The 19,206-nt window shown below is 33.3% G+C and overlaps 2 protein-coding genes across 2 annotated transcripts in view; one reads left to right on the top strand and one right to left on the bottom strand.

The window, feature by feature from the left end:
- Window positions 1-1,872: 1,872 nt before the first annotated feature.
- LOC119613386 (ataxin-2 homolog) lies at window positions 1,873-15,088 on the top strand (the record flags this gene model as incomplete). The annotated part of the gene is given in 4 exon segments (XM_037969418.1): window positions 1,873-2,330; window positions 12,957-14,307; window positions 14,310-14,863; window positions 14,865-15,088. Coding segments are annotated over 4 exon segments (2,510 nt in total), but the record flags the coding sequence as incomplete, so codon positions are not given.
- A 2,844-nt stretch (window positions 15,089-17,932) lies between these two features.
- LOC119613385 (transcription initiation factor TFIID subunit 2) overlaps window positions 17,933-19,206 on the bottom strand; it is a 9,991-nt gene continuing 8,717 nt past the window's right edge. The window contains 3 exon segments of the mRNA XM_037969417.1: window positions 17,933-18,599; window positions 18,672-18,832; window positions 18,835-19,206. The exon segment at window positions 18,835-19,206 is cut by the window's right edge and continues 77 nt beyond it. Coding sequence (XP_037825345.1) covers window positions 18,396-18,599; window positions 18,672-18,832; window positions 18,835-19,206 — 737 coding nt within the window. The 3' untranslated portion in view covers window positions 17,933-18,395.

Genomic DNA, 19,206 nt, shown 5'->3' with positions numbered 1-19,206 from the left:
CAAGCTCAAAATTTTTTTGGTTTCGATTGAATGAGAACAAATAAGAGGGATCTTCTTGGTACTTTTTCATGCTGTAATTGATACAGAAACATGATTGAATGATAATATGCAAGAGTGGACTTTTGGTACTTTGTTTTGTTCTTCAATTGGTACTTTTTGAATTTTCTATAAACATAGAATTAAACACATAGCTTTCCGATGGATTGATAAACTAAAGAGAACATTCTGGTACTTTATCGTTCATCAAATGGTACCTTAAAAACATCAAATTAAATAAACAAACTCCTGAGTGAGTGAAAGTCTGTTTTCAAATTTTCTATATGAAAATTAAGCCCATGAAAGTAAAACTACAGTGTCTAATGTTGGAACTAAAAATATTAAATCATACATACATAAGAAAACAAGTAAGAAATTATAGTCATGTGTAGCCGACCATTTGATACCCTACACCAGTTATGATAATAAAATGTAATTTATAATTTTTAATAAAGCATTTATGTTTAAGCCTGCATTATATTTAAGCAATTGATAGATGAACAACTGATTTTCTGAAACACTTTTAATATGGGAACTGGGGAAAATATGGACCGATCCACATGAAATTTGCTGATGTATTTATGAAGAATTTCTTCGCGGCATAATTCTGTTTAAGTAAATTTTGGACATTTTGGTAATTTCTGATGGGGGGGCTTTGTATGGGAATCAAATGAGGCCCGAAGGATTAGTTGATGGGGGTCTTTGTATGGAAGTCAAATGAGGCCCGATCATTACAAAATTCGGCAGGGTCATCAAGGATTAGTTGTGCCACTTTTTGTACAGATACGAGTATATTACTAAGAGTAAAAAGCTCAAATAGATGGGTTCGATTGAATGGTGGCTAGGTGAAATAATGGACCGATTTTACACAAAATCAATAGCGTTCGTCCTTAGCCAAAGGTATTAAACGTACCAAATTTCATTGAATTATATTTAAAATTGCGACCTGTACTTTGACTACAATGTTTACATTTACGGACGAACGGATATGACTTAATCAACTCAGAAAATGATTCTTAACCGATTGGTATACTTTAAGGTTTTTATTCGTTACAAACATAAGCACTAACGTATAATATCCTCCCCACTATAGTGGTGTAGGGTATAATACGAATCTTAAAGAAGAAATTTTTCGTTGCTCAATTGTACACAAAAACAGAATAGTATTTTTCTAGTATTCTATGAGATTGTTTCACATGATATCCTTTTATATTTTTGCAATCAAAATTTTTTCTTAATTTAACTTCAATTAGGGTAGCGAAGTTTGCAAAGTTTGCTAATAAAACTAATGTTATAAAAATAACTTTAATTACAACATTACTTTGAGTTCGAGCATAACATTTACTTATTTACAGACAGACAGACCGTCTAAGAATTTTTGATATCTTTGCTATTATTTGGAATTATGAAATTAATTTTTCTATGATTGTTATTAAAAGTGGTCTAGAAATATTCGATTTTGTCAAAAAAAGTGAATTTTGCCTTTAAGCACACAACCGGAAATTCTGTTTCATTGTATAATTAATTAAGCAATATTAATTGGTTGTTAAGAGTTACGAATCTCTGAAAATCTAGTTAACTAATCGTGTTGTGATTTTCCAAGGAAAAAAACAAACAACTTTTTATAATTATGTTTATTGCAACTTCAAATAAATAAATTAAATTCTTACATGTAATGTACATGTAAAAATAACATAGTTTTTCCATTTCAATCCAATTTTTCCCCCACGTCAAACAAAAACAATAAAATTACAAAACACTAAATTATCTTAACAATGCCTTCATAATTTATTTTTTCTTCTCTCCCTCCTCTATCTTTATTACCCAATTTTTCAGGCATTTTAAATGTCTACTGCGCCAGTGAAATAAATAAACCCACTAAACTAACGACAACAAAACAAATTGCTGATGACACAACAACAACAACGAATACAGCAGCAGCAACAGCCGCCGCATCTGCACCAGTTGCAGCAATTGCATTAACAAATGACGCTACCAAAGATAAAAGAGAAACAAAAGACACAAAAGATGCATCCACTGTCTATGCAAATCATCGATCAGATACAGCAACCGCCATTGTCCATAGAAACACTAATGCAAATGACGATGATCCCGAAAGTCCACAAGAAACGGTTTACGGAACAAATGCCCGACAATTTCTAATAAGACCACAGCAACAACATTTGCAACAGCAGCAGCAACAAAATGAAGAAGAACAACTGCCACCACAATTGAGAAATTATCCGGCCACCATAAGGCCTCACAATACACAGCTACTGGAACAAAGTCAGGAGGTGAGTATTACAATTATTGCTGCTATTATTTTTTACTTGAGTTTTTTTTTTTTGTTTTGCCTCTGGTCCAGGCTAAGGCATTAGTTATTACTTGTTGCAGCTATTGTTGTTGTAGTCTTTGTATAACATCATGGAAACGAATCGATTATAGAGTCAGTTGGAGTGCCTGTCTGTCAATAGTTGTTTAGTTGGAAATATCAAAAGGTTAATGAGATAATTAAGGTGAAGAAAACACAGCAGATATCTATAGGTATAAAGATTTACAACAACAATAGCAACAACACCAATAATAGTAATGTTAGTACAAAAATAATAACATGAAAATCGCTTTCATGGTAGCTAAAAGCCATTAATGTTAAACGTTTTTCAGCAGTGATGTCCAATATGGAAATATTCAGTTAATTTGACAAATAAATTGCTAATTACAAAATAATTAATTAATTAAAAAAGAATTAAAATTAAAAGATATGAGCAAAAACCGAGACAAACTGTGAAAATTTGATCAGAAATTAGATTTTTTTTGCATTCTTAGACAAAAAGAAACAAAACATATAGCTTCATATGGAAAATATTGTTTTATCCCGAGTTTGATTGGGAGAAAGAACATCACGTTACGCATATGTGTGTTGTTATTGTTTTGTTAATGCCAAAATCAGGGATGGAAAGTTATGTATGGGAAATTAAGAAGGGATGGGAAAAAATAATTTTGAAAAGCATTTAGAACCCAGAGTAAAACGGAATCTTGAAAAGAGTTTTCATAAGTCCATATAGTTGTAGACTAACATTCCACGCTGTTAGACGATTGGCTTCGTTCTAGCGAACAGTGTGTGATATTAATGATCGGCTAATGTTAGACGGAAAAATTGAAATCTGTGGGACTGGTGAGAGTTGTAAATTAGAATAAAGAAGAGGACATATATGTCCTCTGGTTAATGGCTAACATTTTTATATAACATTTTTGGGCTCCTGTGTTTTTTGTTGATTAGTGATGGATCTTACGTAAACTGTTACATATGTATCTATAGTCCAAGTAGTGTCCTTTATGTTTGAGCAAGTAGTGTCCTTTATGCTTGAGCTTTGAGTTAATTTCTTATCCGGTTCACAACATTTTAACATTCAACATAAGGTACAATATCCTAATGGTCAGGTATTGGGCTTATCTGCCGTGATGGCCTTATTTTACGGCGGTACTCTTTCAACCACTAGGTGAGCTGACTATACGACTCACCACCGCTCCTTTGTGTATCTTACACGCCGGTGGCAATATTTTAAATGGCTCTGCAAGGCCATCTTGCTATCCAAACTCTGACCATTGCTGCCCGTTGCATGCAGAAACATCACTTCCGTGTAGAACCACGCAGATGGCATTGCCTCTCTTGAGTCGGCAACAACACCTCTAGACGAATCCTTCAAATAAGCCAAGGGCTTTGTTCTTACCCATAGAGAAAACACTGTGGTAAATCTGGTATGAACAGAGTAAACTCTAAACATACCTGGAAAAGGAAGGAAAATTCATTGTTATAACTTGTATAAGATACCTTACATCCATCATCCAACTCAGCATACTTCTCATTCCTTCGACACATCCATAGAGACACACTCACTCTAGCTATACGGGCGGGGGAAGACCCGTATACCCCTACATTCATCCTGTATCATATACATTTAACATCAACTCAATTCCAACGCTTAGTCTGACAATCACTTCTCTCAGGGGTATCTGTTGACTTCGGCAACAGCACCGAACTTCGACAACAACATCGAACTTCGTCAACAGCACCAGAATTTTAGACTTTAGCGTGCATCAGCCTTTTAACCGACATTCTCACCTTAAAGGAGCTCTCCAATAACCGGGGCAAGACAAAATCCGAAACTCTGTCCTGCGGGAGTGCATTAGTTTGATTCCATGTCAAATCATTCCAAGGAAAGGCCGAGAATACATTTGATCATTGCAATCACACCAAAATGAACTTTTTCATCATAATTTTTTTGAAAATTGTATGTTTTCCGTGGAATATCTTCATCGTTTTAATCTTCTATACTAAGTACATGAAAAATTTGTTAGAAGATTCATAAAAGAAGTTGAGTAGTTGGCGTAGTTTTAGCTCAAATAGATGATCAGTGTTGTGTAAATCAATTGTGTCTCTTTAAACGAGTATTTATTAGGATTGTGCAATGTGTGGAGGACTACGTCATAAAATACTTTAAGTTAGTGTTAGTAGTATTCTATAATCAATAGGATGAGGATACTATAATAGATATTACTGGTTTATTCTGGTGTATTCTCCATATCAGCCATATATTGCTTAGTAGACCGTTATACCTGCAGTATGTGGTTCTTTACCACTTAGTATCATATCTTTGGGATATGAAGTGACTTTGGAGTGCAGTCACAGTAAAGTAGAGTCAAAGAGACTCCGTTTTGATAAGACCACTCCACTAGTCAGATGTATGGTATTAGATGTAACATATAGCCGTGATATTTGTAAGTGAATCTAGATCCAGAAAACACTGTTTGATGTAGTGTAGTTTCCAAGGAATCTAAGTCACCTACATTGTAAAAGATCTAGCAACCACGATATGTCTCGTCTATTACAGGTTTAGAGTTGCATAGGGCGTTTTTCATCGAAAGATAACCACATTTTCAGCCTTTTGAAGAAAGAATCTAAAAGTACTACTTTTAATAGATCCCAGCAGAATTGCAACTGAAGTTGCACATGATATATTCAAAGGTAATCACGTTCTGTGTAAAGCCTCCTTTACACGAGCACACAAGTAATATGATCTGTTAAAATTTTGTGTAGAAGAGTACGGATGGCAATATGTAATGAAACCTTTACACTTTGAGAGAAAATACGGATTCAAAATTTGACAGTCGTATAGCTCTCTTCATTTTTCGAAATGATTGAAAAATCAAGCAAGTTGCATTAGATCAGAGACGTATTTTTATGTAAACACATACAAAAAAATGAAACATCTGTTTCCATCTTACTATGTTATTGTTTTATATCAATCGTGTAAACACAAAATATATAAATCACACGACTTTTATTCTTTTTTTGTCATACTGATAGAATTTCAATTTACTTTTCATTAGACTTTACGTACGTACAGTGTGGTCGTGTAAAGGATCCTTAATTCTATACCCAAACTGAGGTTGATATCAGACAGACGGCCTAACTTTTACAGATTATTCTTATATTGTCTGACCATTCCAGTCATTCGCTACTTAATGAGAGATTCTTATCCCAAATCTATAGGACTTAGCCTATTGAAACAGATTGGAATATATTTTGTTTTTTCACTTAATAAACATAAACAAGTCCAAATTCTGCAAAAACGTAACCAGAAATACATTTTTAAATATCGTATGTATCCCTCCAATTTTGGACATATTTGTGTAAACCATATAAATAGTAATCTTCCAGAAGTAGCATAAATATATGTTTTAGATCAAGGTTACTAATTTTATCACAAACGGTCTATAATTGATCAGCAGCTTCCATATAAGATTACATACTGCATCCATATTATAAATTATATTACAGGATCTGTAAATAATTGTCCATAGCTAAACTAAATTTATATTTGTGTTAAAAAACTGTTAATTTTTCCTCATAAAATATTTCAAATTTTTTTGTTTTGCAAAAGATTGGCCAACACGGAATGCTGCTTATTTTTTAAATAACCAAATACGAAGAAGACATTATCTAAAGTAATGCAGTTATTGTTTGTTTTTTTCTTTGTTCCAAGCAGTTGACAAGTATTTTTTTTTTTGTGGCAATGCAACTGTTGAATACTTGTTGTTAAATATTTTTTGTTTAAATAATGTTTTAGTTGTTGTTGTTGTATGGCTGTTGTACTTGTATTATATTTCAAAGGAGATTCATACCTTGATTATATTAAGTTTATGTTTAATATTTTTTGTTCTCTTAGCAAAAAAATTATTAGGCTGCAAGTGATGCTCTAGCATTTTTAAATAGTCTATGAGATGTTTTTTCTAATGTTTTATTATTGTAGTTGTAGTTATTGTTGTTACAATTGTTGCTGTTGTTGTTATTATTAAAGTTTGTTGCAACAATATTGTGGTTAATTTGTTCATGGGGCCTTTGTCGTGACTAGTTTCTCATACACGATTCTTTCTGTCAGCATTTAGTAATATTGTTGTTGCTGTAGTTTTGTACTTTTTTGTTCATCTCTCTCTCTCTCCCTGTTGCCTTGCAATTACAACGTTTACAAATGTTTAATGTTTAGGTTTGTTAACTAAATTATGTTTTGCTATTATAAATGCTGGATGCTAAGCTTTCTATTAAGAGATTTTTTTTTGTAAAAATCGTGTTTAAACAAATTCTTATAATTTTTAAGGATTTTGTAGAAAAAAATATTTAAATAATGTTTTCTAAAGAAAATAAACATTTCCTGTTTTGTAATATCGTTATAAAACAAAAGACTTAAGAACGAAACATTAGTTTGTTCAAAGATAAACATTTAAAGTTTGTGTCTTAAGTCTTTTGTTTAAATAACTTGAAAACATTAAAAAAACTTATGATTTTCACTAAAAGCTTAATATTTTATGAAATTTTATATTTAACACCAAATTTGTAATATTTTTTACATTAATTGTGTCATGTTTTAACATGTTTAATTTGTTGAAAACTGTCAGACAATTGTTTTTCCCAAATTGAGTATCATTAATGAAACAATTATTTACTGACAACTTAACAACTGTTTAAGTATTCTGCGGCTATTACAAACAAAGTAACATATTTCTCACAACTTAAAACATAAAAAAAAAAAAAACTAAAATCAACTGCACAAATCAACCACAAATTTTCCAAAATTTTCTAAGAAAAAAAAACAGAAAAACTAAAACTATAATTGCAACAATTTAACATGAACAAGACCTCTATGGTAAGAAGAGAAAAAAAAATACAATAATGATTATTGTTGTAATATGTTAAGAATTGGCGAAGCGTAGCAGCAACGCCACCAACACCATAGACTGCACCCTCAATGCCTCAGCGTGGAAAAATTATATAAATAAACACCTTGTGTGTTTGAAGTGGCATCTTAACAAAAACATCATTGCCTTTTAGTTGGAAGCTAAATTATATTCATATATAAATGTCTGTATATTAAAATCCTAAATAAGATGCGAAAACTAGTGATTTATTTTGAGTTTGATGGATTGTAAAATTTTGTTTAAATTGTGAATATATAAATAAATGTTTATATTATTTATTTAATTTATATAATTAGGGGAAGATGCCGCTAATGGATATTTAAAAACAACTTTTTATTTTATAAAAGGTTTATAAAACAAAATTTGATTTATAAATCGTTTACAAAATAAAATGTTGCTTATGAATAAGGCCTATATATTCGTTAAAGCGAATATATAACACCCATCTCTAAAATAATGTCTTTGCTAAAGAAGTCTAGCTGAAATAGCCACTAAAAAGGTGATGCGATTAACCTCTAAATGTTCTAATGCTTTTGGGGTCCTGCCACTATTTAATATGCCTTCGTACAAATGTCCCTTCGCTTGTGCATTCCTAGTCCATTCACACCACTGAGGTAGCTCCTGATGATTCAGCACTTAGAAGAATATCTGCTAGCCCGAAATATGCCACTAGCCCATATATTAGTTCTTTAATCAACAATGCCTTCTCGCGATTTCGAAATCAATTGCCAGAACTGCATACTGTCCTTCGAGCAACAATTTCCAGTGATATCAGATGATAAACTCTAGTTAATCGAAGTTTAATCAATTTTATTCTGAACTTCTTAGAAGTTCAGTAGAACTATGCTTCGCCCACTCGAAATTAACGCCCTTTCGAAAATGTAAAACATAACCTAGCTTGCTTTCGTTTATATAGTTCTTGGTCATGATACCACCTTAATTAATATATTATTATGGGCCTTGATTATATATTATTTCAAACGGTCACATTCACTCCGATCGGTTTATACATGTTTTCGTCATTTCATTGGGTTACATTCGCTATCTCGAAACATTCCAAGTTCTACAATCTAGAGTTCTATAATATAATGTCTATAACAGTGATAGACTTCAACGAATCTAAACATGGTCCAAGTCTAGCGATCATCATAAACAGGCCAAAATATCCTTGATGTAGATCAAGCAGACCCAACCTGTTTTACATGTCTTTCTTAAATATTTAAATATTTGACAGATCCTCCAAGTAATATAACACTTTACTACCTACAATATGTAACTAGACCAACGAGAGCCTTAACAGGTCCAACAACTATGGACCATCATGACCATCTGCCCGAGCAAAGCCTTAAAGTTCACGCTATGAGTGACTTACAGGTACTCCAACTAATGAAACAATTTTCCCTTTCCCAACTTTGACCAGTTCATTAGATTTAGATAAATCGAATAGTTATTCACGCAGTCATTGCCTCTCCTATGGCTGAAATCCACACTAAATGAGACCAAACAACGAAACAATTACTCTCACACTTTTTAATATTAATCTGTCATTCCAATGACGTTATTGCAATCCAGGGGAAAAAAGGTGCTACCAATACCTCTAGTCTAACCGTACTTTAAACTGGTGGAAACAAATGTATCCTCAGCCTTTGCTTAGAATGATTTGGGTCGAACCAGGGAGCCTTATATTATGGTACCACTTGAACCGATAGCCCAAAGGGAAGAGTTTCGGTTTTCTTGTCCCAGTTATTGAAAAGATTCCTTCAGGGTGCACGTGGTGGCTGTGGTTTAAACCCAAATTCGTGGAAAGAGAATGTTGGTTAAAAGACTGACACACTGAAAAGTCTATAATTCGGCATAATTTCGGTGCTGTTGCCGAGACAACAGATACCCCACAGAGGAGTGACTGTGGAACTAAACGTTGGAAATGAGTTGCTGTCACCCATTTATAACCCTACATAATGAGTATTGACTTTAATAAAGGAGAAGTGTGTTGGGTTAAATGGTAATGGGTGTAAGATATCTTGTACAAGTGATACCATCGAAGTTTCCTTCATTGTCCTGGTATATTCAGGTTTTACTCTGTTCATACCAGATTTGCCACGGTGTGTTCTCTGTGAGTTGCCGAATCAACACAGGCCATCCCATCTGTGTGGTTATAAACGCAAGTGATGTTTTTACATCTCGGAAGTTAAGCAACGAGGCAACAATGGTCAGAGATTAGATAGCTAGAGTACTTGAGCAAAGATGGTCAACAGAACCACGTACAAAAATTACCACCGTTGGTGTTGAGTCGCCCAATAATCTCACCCTGTGGTTTTAAAAGTACCACCGTGAAATAAGGCCAATACGTCAGGTGTCCACGTAAAGCACTTTGACTTCTTATAGACTGTAGTCTTTTACTGTATATACTGACGCAATAAAAAGCACTTGATCATCATATGATCAATAGTTTTATCACTTACTGCTGACGATCACCTCATGGTTAAAAGAATTATATGAATCTTGGACAGAATCTAACGCGATAGCTGTTGGTAAGACAGCTTTTTTAAAGTATGTCTCTACTCTCCACTCTCTATGTGAAATTATTTATTTCGCTAATTGTATCGGGATTGTTGCCAAAATCGCTGTAATATTAAGCCGTTAAGACAGGTGATCACATTAGGCTCTGGCCACATTACATATGTATATAACGCATTGTGATCATTAATACTGAATCTTTCTATGATTCAAACATGAGCTTGATCATTCATATCAGATAACCATTTTATTGCAATTGATGTTTTTAAGATTCTGGAATCAAACTATTGATGATCTATCGGCAAAGATCAAATACAAATTTTCGAAAAATTATTAAACGTTAAACTTGTTTCATTCAACAGAAATAATTGATTTTTGTTACAAATGAATAAATGCTATTATTATGAAATCGTTTTGAACCACATATCTTGCAGATTGCTAATAAATTATTAAATTGTAAAATGTTTAAAATTCCCTATTTATTTATAACTAATTATATTTAAATATATTAAATTTTTACACAAGGTCTTACAAAGTAGCTCATATTTTAGTTGTTAAAATAAATTTAACATGCTGAACAACAAAATCCCTTTTGTTCAACATATTTCCTAATTATTTAATTTATTAACACTTAGCTTTATATCCCCTTAGTTAATAGTATTAATTATGAATACTAAGCATTCATAAATATATTTTTTTTTAATAATTTTTGCAAACAAAACAATTTAAAACAATTGTTATGTAGATTTTCTTGTGAAAAAAATTATTAAAAATTTATTTAAAATTTGCATTATAAAAGTCTTGTAAAGAAAAGAAAAATATTTAAAAACATTGAATTAAAAAATAGCTTTTAAACAAGACCTAAACATATTTATTCAAAAAATTAAATATTACGACAAGTCTCATTAAAGTTATTATGTTGTTTCTCTTAGTTGTTAAATTTATTTATATTCACATAGTTAAAGTTATTTATAATAATTTGAATTTAAGTAGTTAAAGCGTGATGATTCACACTCATATTAAAATGTTTAGGAAAAAAAACATAAAGTTTTATTTAAACAAAAGGCCCCCAACAACAGGTAATAAACAACAACTTAAGGGGTAAAGTTAATTCACACAGTTTTTTTTTTTTTTGTAAGAGACATAAAATCACACATAAATAAATTATGCATTTGAGAAAATATTGGGTAATGGGTAACTAGGTATTGCAATAAATCCACTCAAAACTTTCTTCCCACGCGCTATTTTTGTAAAAATTTTCGCAAGTTGTTTTTCTTTTTATATTTATTTGTAAATATGTATGTATGTAGGTCCAAAGTATTTATGTATATGTCTAAAGTTTTATAATTAAATTATATTTTAAGTTTTGCAACTACTTAGATAATAAATTGCTTATTTAATTTTGAGTGCCTACTAAGTGGGTTTAATTTTGTAACATTTATTTAATTGTATGCATATTTATTTTTTCTATTAAATATTTACTCACAATTATTTTAATAGTTTAATTTTACTGTTGTTTTAAATTGTTTTTTTTTTATAAGAAGATGTTTTCAATAGACCGATAAATGTGGCCAAGGTTTTGGAAAATCTTAACATTTAATTTATTTAACTCATTTTCGCTTAATTACTGCAGTCAATGGCGTGAAATGTGTATTATTTTTGGAAAACTCTTATTAATGTTTAAATAACACGCACTTTTGAAAAGATTGTGGTGTCTTTTATTAAAGTTTTTGGCAGTAAAAGCTTTAAAAACAAAAGACTTAAGATGCAAACATGTAATACAAGTAAACAATTCTCTAACGTGCTCTCCCTCTCTCTTTCTCTCTTTATCACATTTTAAAAAGAAACGACTTAAGAAACAAGTTTACAGTCTGTATTTTTAAAAGTAAATTTCCCATTGAAATTTTTACATTTTAAGCTTTCCTAAAGATTTTTTTAAAGAAAATATTGAAAGATTTTCTTAAAGAAAATGAAATGAACTAGAATTGAACTAGAACTGAACTGGAACTGATCTAGACTGAACTAGAACTGAACTAGAACTGAACAAGAACTGAACTAGAACTGAACTAGAACTGAACTAGAACGGAACTAGAACGGAACTAGAACTGAACTAGAATTGAACTAGAACTGAACTAGAACTGAACTAGAACTGAACTAGAACTGAACTAGAACTGAACTAGAACAGAACCTGAACTAGAAACTGAACTAGAAACTGAACTAGAACTGAACTAGAACTGAACTAGAACTGAACTAGAACTGAACTAGAACTGAACTAGAACTGAACTAGAACTGAACTAGAACTAAACTAGAACTGAACTAGAACTGAACTAGAACTGAACTAGAACTGAACTAGAACTGAACAAGAACTGAACAGAACTGAACTAGAACTGACTAGAACTGAACTAGAACTGAACTAGAACTGAACTAGAACTGAACTAGAACTGAACTAGAACCTGAACTACAACTGAACTACAACTGAACTAGAACTGAACTAGAACTGAACTAGAACTGAACTAGAACTGAACTGAACTAGAACTGAACTAGAACTGAACTAGAACTGAACTAAACTGAACTAGAACTGAACTAGAACTGAACTAGAACTGAACTGAACTAGAACTGAAACTAGAACTGAACTAGAACTGAACTAGAACTGAACTAGAACTGAACTAGAACTGAACTAGAACTAAACTAGAACTAAACTAGAACTGAACTAGAACTGAACTAGAACTGAACTAGAACTGAACTAGAACTGAACTAGAACTGAACTAGAAACTGAACTAGAACTGAACTAGAACTGAACTAGAACTGAACTAGAACTGAACTAGAACTGAACTAGAACTGAACTAGAACTGAACTAGAACTGAACTAGAACTGAACTAGAACTGAACTAGAACTGAACTAGAACTGAACTAGAACTGAACTAGAACTGAACTAGAACTGAACTAGAACTGAACTAGAACTGAACTAGAACTGAACTAGAACTGAACTAGAACTGAACTAGAACTGAACTAGAACTGAACTAGAACTGAACTGAACTACTAGAACTGAACTAGTACAGAACAAGAAAAGAACTATAACTGAACTAGAACTAAAATAAACTTTGTTAAGAAAATTATTGAAAATTCTCAAAATTTTACATTTTACAGATTCAACACTTTGCCTATCTCCAGGACTTAAACCGACATCAACATAAAGTATCAAATCAAGGTAAATCTCAAGCGGCTCAAAATAAAAAGTCTGCAGCCGCTAGTTTACGTGCCCAAGCCCAAACAACGCAAGTAGAAGAAACTGAACAACGTTATGCCGTAGCAGTAGAACAACCAATACCTCTACATCCAAGAGGTCATCTGTATAGACAACAAATACCCTATCATTTAGCAGTACAACAACAACAACAGCAGCAGCAACAACAACAACAGCAGCAGCAACAACAACAACAGCAAGCTACTGAACAGCAAAATCCTCATCAGGCACAATATCAAATTATTCCCGAAGAACAATTTCTGAAAATACTCGAAGAAGAATTACAAGCTCGAGCTTATCATGAAGATCAAGTGAGAAGACATCAGGCTGTGCAACAGCAAAGTCAACAACGTCACCAGGAACGTCATCAACAACAACAGCAGCAACAACAACAAGCTGCAGCTGCCGCTGGAGCAGCTTCACAAAAGGTGGGTTTGCAAGCGCAAGGTTTAGGAAGTTATAGACAAAGATTAGAGGCTGAGGAAGATGGCCAGCAGGAATATGTTCAATATGTACAAAGACCTAGAGGAGGACCCAAATACTTGCCCTTACCGCAAGGAGGACCTAGAGATGAACAACAACAACAAGAGCTAGCAGCATCACCACAACCCTTACCACCACAAATTGCCTACTATCAACCTCAAATTAGCTATAAAACATTACCCAATCATCCTTTGGCCAAATCTTCTTTGGAAAAAGAAATTGAAATGCTGTTGGCCTCCAACAAACCCAATGTGGCTCCCGTACAGATTATAGACAATTCAAATGAACCCTCAGCATTAGTTAATCATCATCATCGAGCCCCAGGACCAGCTCCACCACCGCCACAACCTTCAGTCAGAACTCCCAAATCATATCTGCCAAGTACGGCTGCTCCCAATAGTCTTGTCGATGCCAACGAACAACCGTTTGTACCCTCTCTGTTTCGTTATAACAACTATCCACAGCCCACACAAAATTATCCCGTCCCAGTGCCACAGCAAGTAATCGATGCTAAAAAACTGGGTCCAGTAGTTTATCCACAACAAGCTCAGGGTCCTACACCCTCCGCCCAGCCACCTGTACAAGCTTCACAGTTTTATTACCATGATGCAGCACCTTCACCCTCACCAAGACCCAAAGCATATCGCTCGAAATATGGCACTAAATTTGTCACAACTCCCACGCCACTAAAGGCTCGTCAAAATGAAATTAACTATCCAGCGCATAAATATGCACAACAACTCTATGAACCCTCACCCTCGGTGGCTTCAGCTCACCCACACATTTCTATCCTAGTCCTCCCGACCCACACAGAAGTTTGCAACCTACAGCACAACCAACACCAGCAGCCATTGCAAAATACTCCGCACCACCAACTGATTTAAGACAATATGCTTTACCCGGTCCTTCCACTTCACAATCAAGTATTTACGTATCGCAAGGAACAGGAGTAGCTACACCCTCTCGTCCCGTTAGCACTGTTAAACCCAAAACATTAGATGACTTGAAACAATTACATTTACCCCAACCAGGAGGTAAACCACTAACACAGGCACAATTCCAGGCATTAGTAGATGCTGGCTATCCAGTAACCGCTGTACCCGTACCAATTCCCGTTCCATATGAACAATACGTCAAAGATCACCCCGACTATCGTAATCAACCACCACCACAACCTCCAGCATTACCTGTTAACTATGAACACCTAATGCGTTTTGCTCAATTGCAACAAAATCATCAAGTTCCTCAATACGGTGGTCCTCAACGACCCCTACATCAACGTGCTCTTGTGGCACGGCCATCAGAGCCATCACCGAAAATTGTATCCCTCGGCCTCAGAACCACAAACTGCTACGGCAATTGGTGGTGGCAGTGTAACGTATTTGCGAGCAATACCCGAAAATCAAAAACGACGTCCACGAGATGAAACCGAAACGAAAGTGCTAGGCGCCAAGGAAGAGAGAAGGATGAAGTAGAAACGAAAGTCGAAGTCGAAGAAAAGAAAACGAAATAGTAGTAAAAGGAGCATATATGTATACACACATACTATATACGCGCATTATTTTCTTATTTTTATTAATTATTTTATTAAATTAACATAAAAAAGTATTAAAATTTTAGTTAAGTATTTTATTTGAATAAATTATGTACATTTTTTTGTATTTGTTAATAAATCGATTTAAATAAATTTTATAAAAGAAAACAATGAACGGATCTTAATTAGCGTAAATGAATGGACCGACTCATATCTTATGAACCGATGAGCTGTTATACGCAAGTATTTAAAGTTCGGAAAGCTTTACGTTCAACTTCAACACCATCTATCGCCACTAAAGATTTTATTTGATGTACCGAATTAGGGAATTCTATAGTCTAGTCTATAGTCTAGACTAGACTATAGACTAGACTATAGACTAGACTAATAGACTAGACTATAGACTAGACTATAGACTAGACTATTAACTAGACTATAGACTAGACTATAGACTAGACTATAGACTAGACTATAGACTAGACTATAGACTAGACTATAGACTAGACTATAGACTAGACTATTAACTAGACTATAGACTAGACTATAGACTAGACTATAGACTAGACTATAGACTAGACTATAGACTAGACTATAGACTAGACTATAGACTAGACTATAGACTAGACTATAGACTAGACTATAGACTAGACTATAGACTAGACTATAGACTAGACTATAGACTAGACGATAGACTAGACGATAGCTAGACTATAGACTAGACGATAGACTAGACGATAGACTATAGACTAGACTATAGACTAGACTATAGACTAGACTATAGACTAGACTATAGACCTAGGACTATAGACTAGACTATAGACTAGACTATAGACTAGACTATAGACTAGACTATAGACTAGACTATAGACTAGACTATTAGACTAGACTATAGGACTAGGACTATAGACTAGGACTATAGACTAGACTATAACTAGACTTATAGACTAGGACTATAGACAATAGACTATAGACTAGACTCAGACTAGGACTATAACTAGACTATAGACTAGACTATAAGACTTAGACTATAGACTAGACTATAGACTAGGACTATAGACTAGAAGACTATAGACTAGACTATAGACTAGACTATAGACTAACTATAGACTAGACTATAGACTAGACTATAGACTAGACTTATTAGACTAGACTAGACTATAGACTAGACTATAGACTAGACTATAGACTGACTATAGACTAGACTATAGACTAGACTATATAGATAGACTATGAAGACTATAGACTAGACTATGACCTAGACTAGACTAGACTAGACTAGACTATAGACTAGACTAGACTAGACTATAGACTAGACTATAGACTAGACTATAGACTAGACTAGACTATAGACTAGACTATAGACTAGACTATAGACTAGACTATAGACTAGACTAGACTATAGACTAGACTATAGACTAGACTATAGACTAGACTATAGACTAGACTATAGACTAGACTATAGACTAGACTATAGACTAGACTATAGACTAGACTATAGACTAGACTATAGACTAACTATAGACTAGACTATAGACTAGACTATAGACTAGACTATAGACTAGACTATAGACTAGACTATAGACTAGACTATAGACTAGACTATAGACTAGACTATAGACTAGACTATAGACTAGACTATAGACTAGACTATAGACTAGACTATAGACTAGACTATAGACTAGACTATAGACTAGACTATAGACTAGACTATAGACTAGACTATAGACTAGACTATAGACTAGACTATAGACTAGACTATAGACTAGACTATAGACTAGACTATAGACTAGACTATAGACTAGACTATAGACTAGACTATAGACTAGACTATAGACTAGACTATAGACTAGACGATAGACTAGACTATAGACTAGACTATAGACTAGACTATAGACTAGACTATAGACTAGACTATAGACTAGACTATAGACTAGACTATAGACTAGACTATAGACTAGACTATAGACTAGACTATAGACTAGACTAGACTATAGACTATAGACTAGACTATAGACTAGACTATAGACTAGACTATAGACTAGACTATAGACTAGACTATAGACTAGACTATAGACTAGATTATAGACTAGACTATAGACTAGACTATAGACTAGACTATAGACTAGACTATAGACTAGACTACTAGACTATAGACTAGACTATAGACTAGACTATAGACTAGACTATAGACTAGACTATAGACTAGACTATAGACTAGACTATAGACTAGACTATAGACTAGACTATAGACTAGACTATAGACTAGACTATAGACTAGACTATAGACTAGACTATAGACTAGACTATAGACTAGACTATAGACTAGACTATAGACAGACTATAGACTAGACTATAGACTAGACTATAGACTAGACTATAGACTAGACTATAGGACTAGACTATAGACTAGACTCTAGACTAGGACTATAGATCTAGACTATAGACTAGACTATAGACTAGACTATAGACAGACTATAGACTAGACTATAGGACCTAGACTATAGACTAGACTATAGACTAGACTATAGACTAGACTATAGACTAGACTCTAGACTAGGACTATAGACTAGACTATAGACTAGGAATATAGACTAGACTATAGACTAGACTATAGACTAGACTATAGATAGACTATAGGACTAGACTATAGACTAGACTATAGACTAGACTAGACTAGACTATAGGACTAGACTACAGACCTAGGACTATAGGACACTAGACTATAGACTAGACTATAGACTAGACTATAGACTAGACTATAGACTAGACTACAGACTAGACTATAGACTAGACTATAGACGTTTGAAAACGTTGCGTTTCAAAATATAAAATCTTCGTATTTTCAAATCAAACAAAACTGAATTAAGATTTTACTGAATCGAATATTTTATGTGATTACTTTTATTAAGATTTCAACTCTATTATTTTAACACTACGACATTGAATATCAAATAAAATATTTATATGCGATGATATTCATACAGATTATTGTAGTTCCTAGATTAAAAACTTTTTTTTTGTTATAAATTTCAAAATTTAACTTTTAAGATGTATGGGCCTTTAGGAGTAAAAACTTGTTACCTTTAAGAATATACATAGTATAAATACAAAGTAAATGTATGTATGTGTGTACTTTTTATGTATGAAATTTCATACTTAAACTAGACTCTATAAAAATATATATATAAAATTTGTGTAATTTTCATAAAATATTTTTCTTACATAATGCTCTAAGTTCGTGGAAACTAAGCATTTATTTTTTACAACAATTACTACTTTTTCGTTAAAACGATTCAAACTTAATGGAGTGATTGAGAAACCTTTGCTATGGTTGGAAGTTAAACGGTGGATTACTATTGCTGTTGCTGCTATCAGCAGAACTTAATGTTTCCGGGTGTGCCTCTTTAGCTTGAATACGCGAAATATTGGGATCTTTTTTATCCTTACGATCACGTTCTTTATCCTTTTCCTTATTGTGCTTGTGTTTATGTTTATGCTTATGTTTCTTTTGTCCTTCTTTTTTCTTTTTCTATAAATGATTGAGATAACGAGAAATAAAAAAACTTAATTACATTAACCACTTAAAAACTAAATAACCAACCTTAGAGGTACCATCCAGTTTATGTTTCATTTCACTATCAGCTTTAGCTGAATCAAAACTACTATCCATGCGTGTTACCGTAGATTCAGATATATCTATTATTGTTATAGAATTTTCATCCTCATCAAATATCTCACTTTTAAGTTTTTTACTCTCCGAACCATAACTATCAGTTTCTGGAGTAAATGTCGTGGTATATCTACTTTACTCACTGCTGTTGTAGTCGTCGTAGTTTCCGCATATATTTCATCTTTTATAGGTTCATTGACGACTGTTATTTCTTCGTGTGTCTCTAACTTTATGATTTCATCTCCTACTGCAAACGCTTCTGTAGCTGTTCGTTTTAGTGTATTTGTCGGCGGTTTTTGTTCTAAATTTCCTGTGTCAACATCATCGCTGCGTGTTACTTCTGCTTTAATTTCTGGCACTGGGGGTGTTGGTGTTTTTGTTGCACTCGAAGAAGATTTTTTCATTGTACCTTCACGTACAAAATCTTTGTACATACTATTCATTTCAGCAGATTGTAAGCAGAGAG

This window comes from Lucilia sericata, unplaced genomic scaffold (assembly GCF_015586225.1).
Source record: "Lucilia sericata isolate MDLA Ls3-8-SP2 unplaced genomic scaffold, ASM1558622v1 Contig002096F_arrow, whole genome shotgun sequence".
Lineage (NCBI taxonomy): Eukaryota > Metazoa > Arthropoda > Insecta > Diptera > Calliphoridae > Lucilia > Lucilia sericata.
The sequence above is the reverse complement of the archived record's forward strand: the minus strand, read 5'-3'. Positions and strand labels throughout refer to the sequence as shown.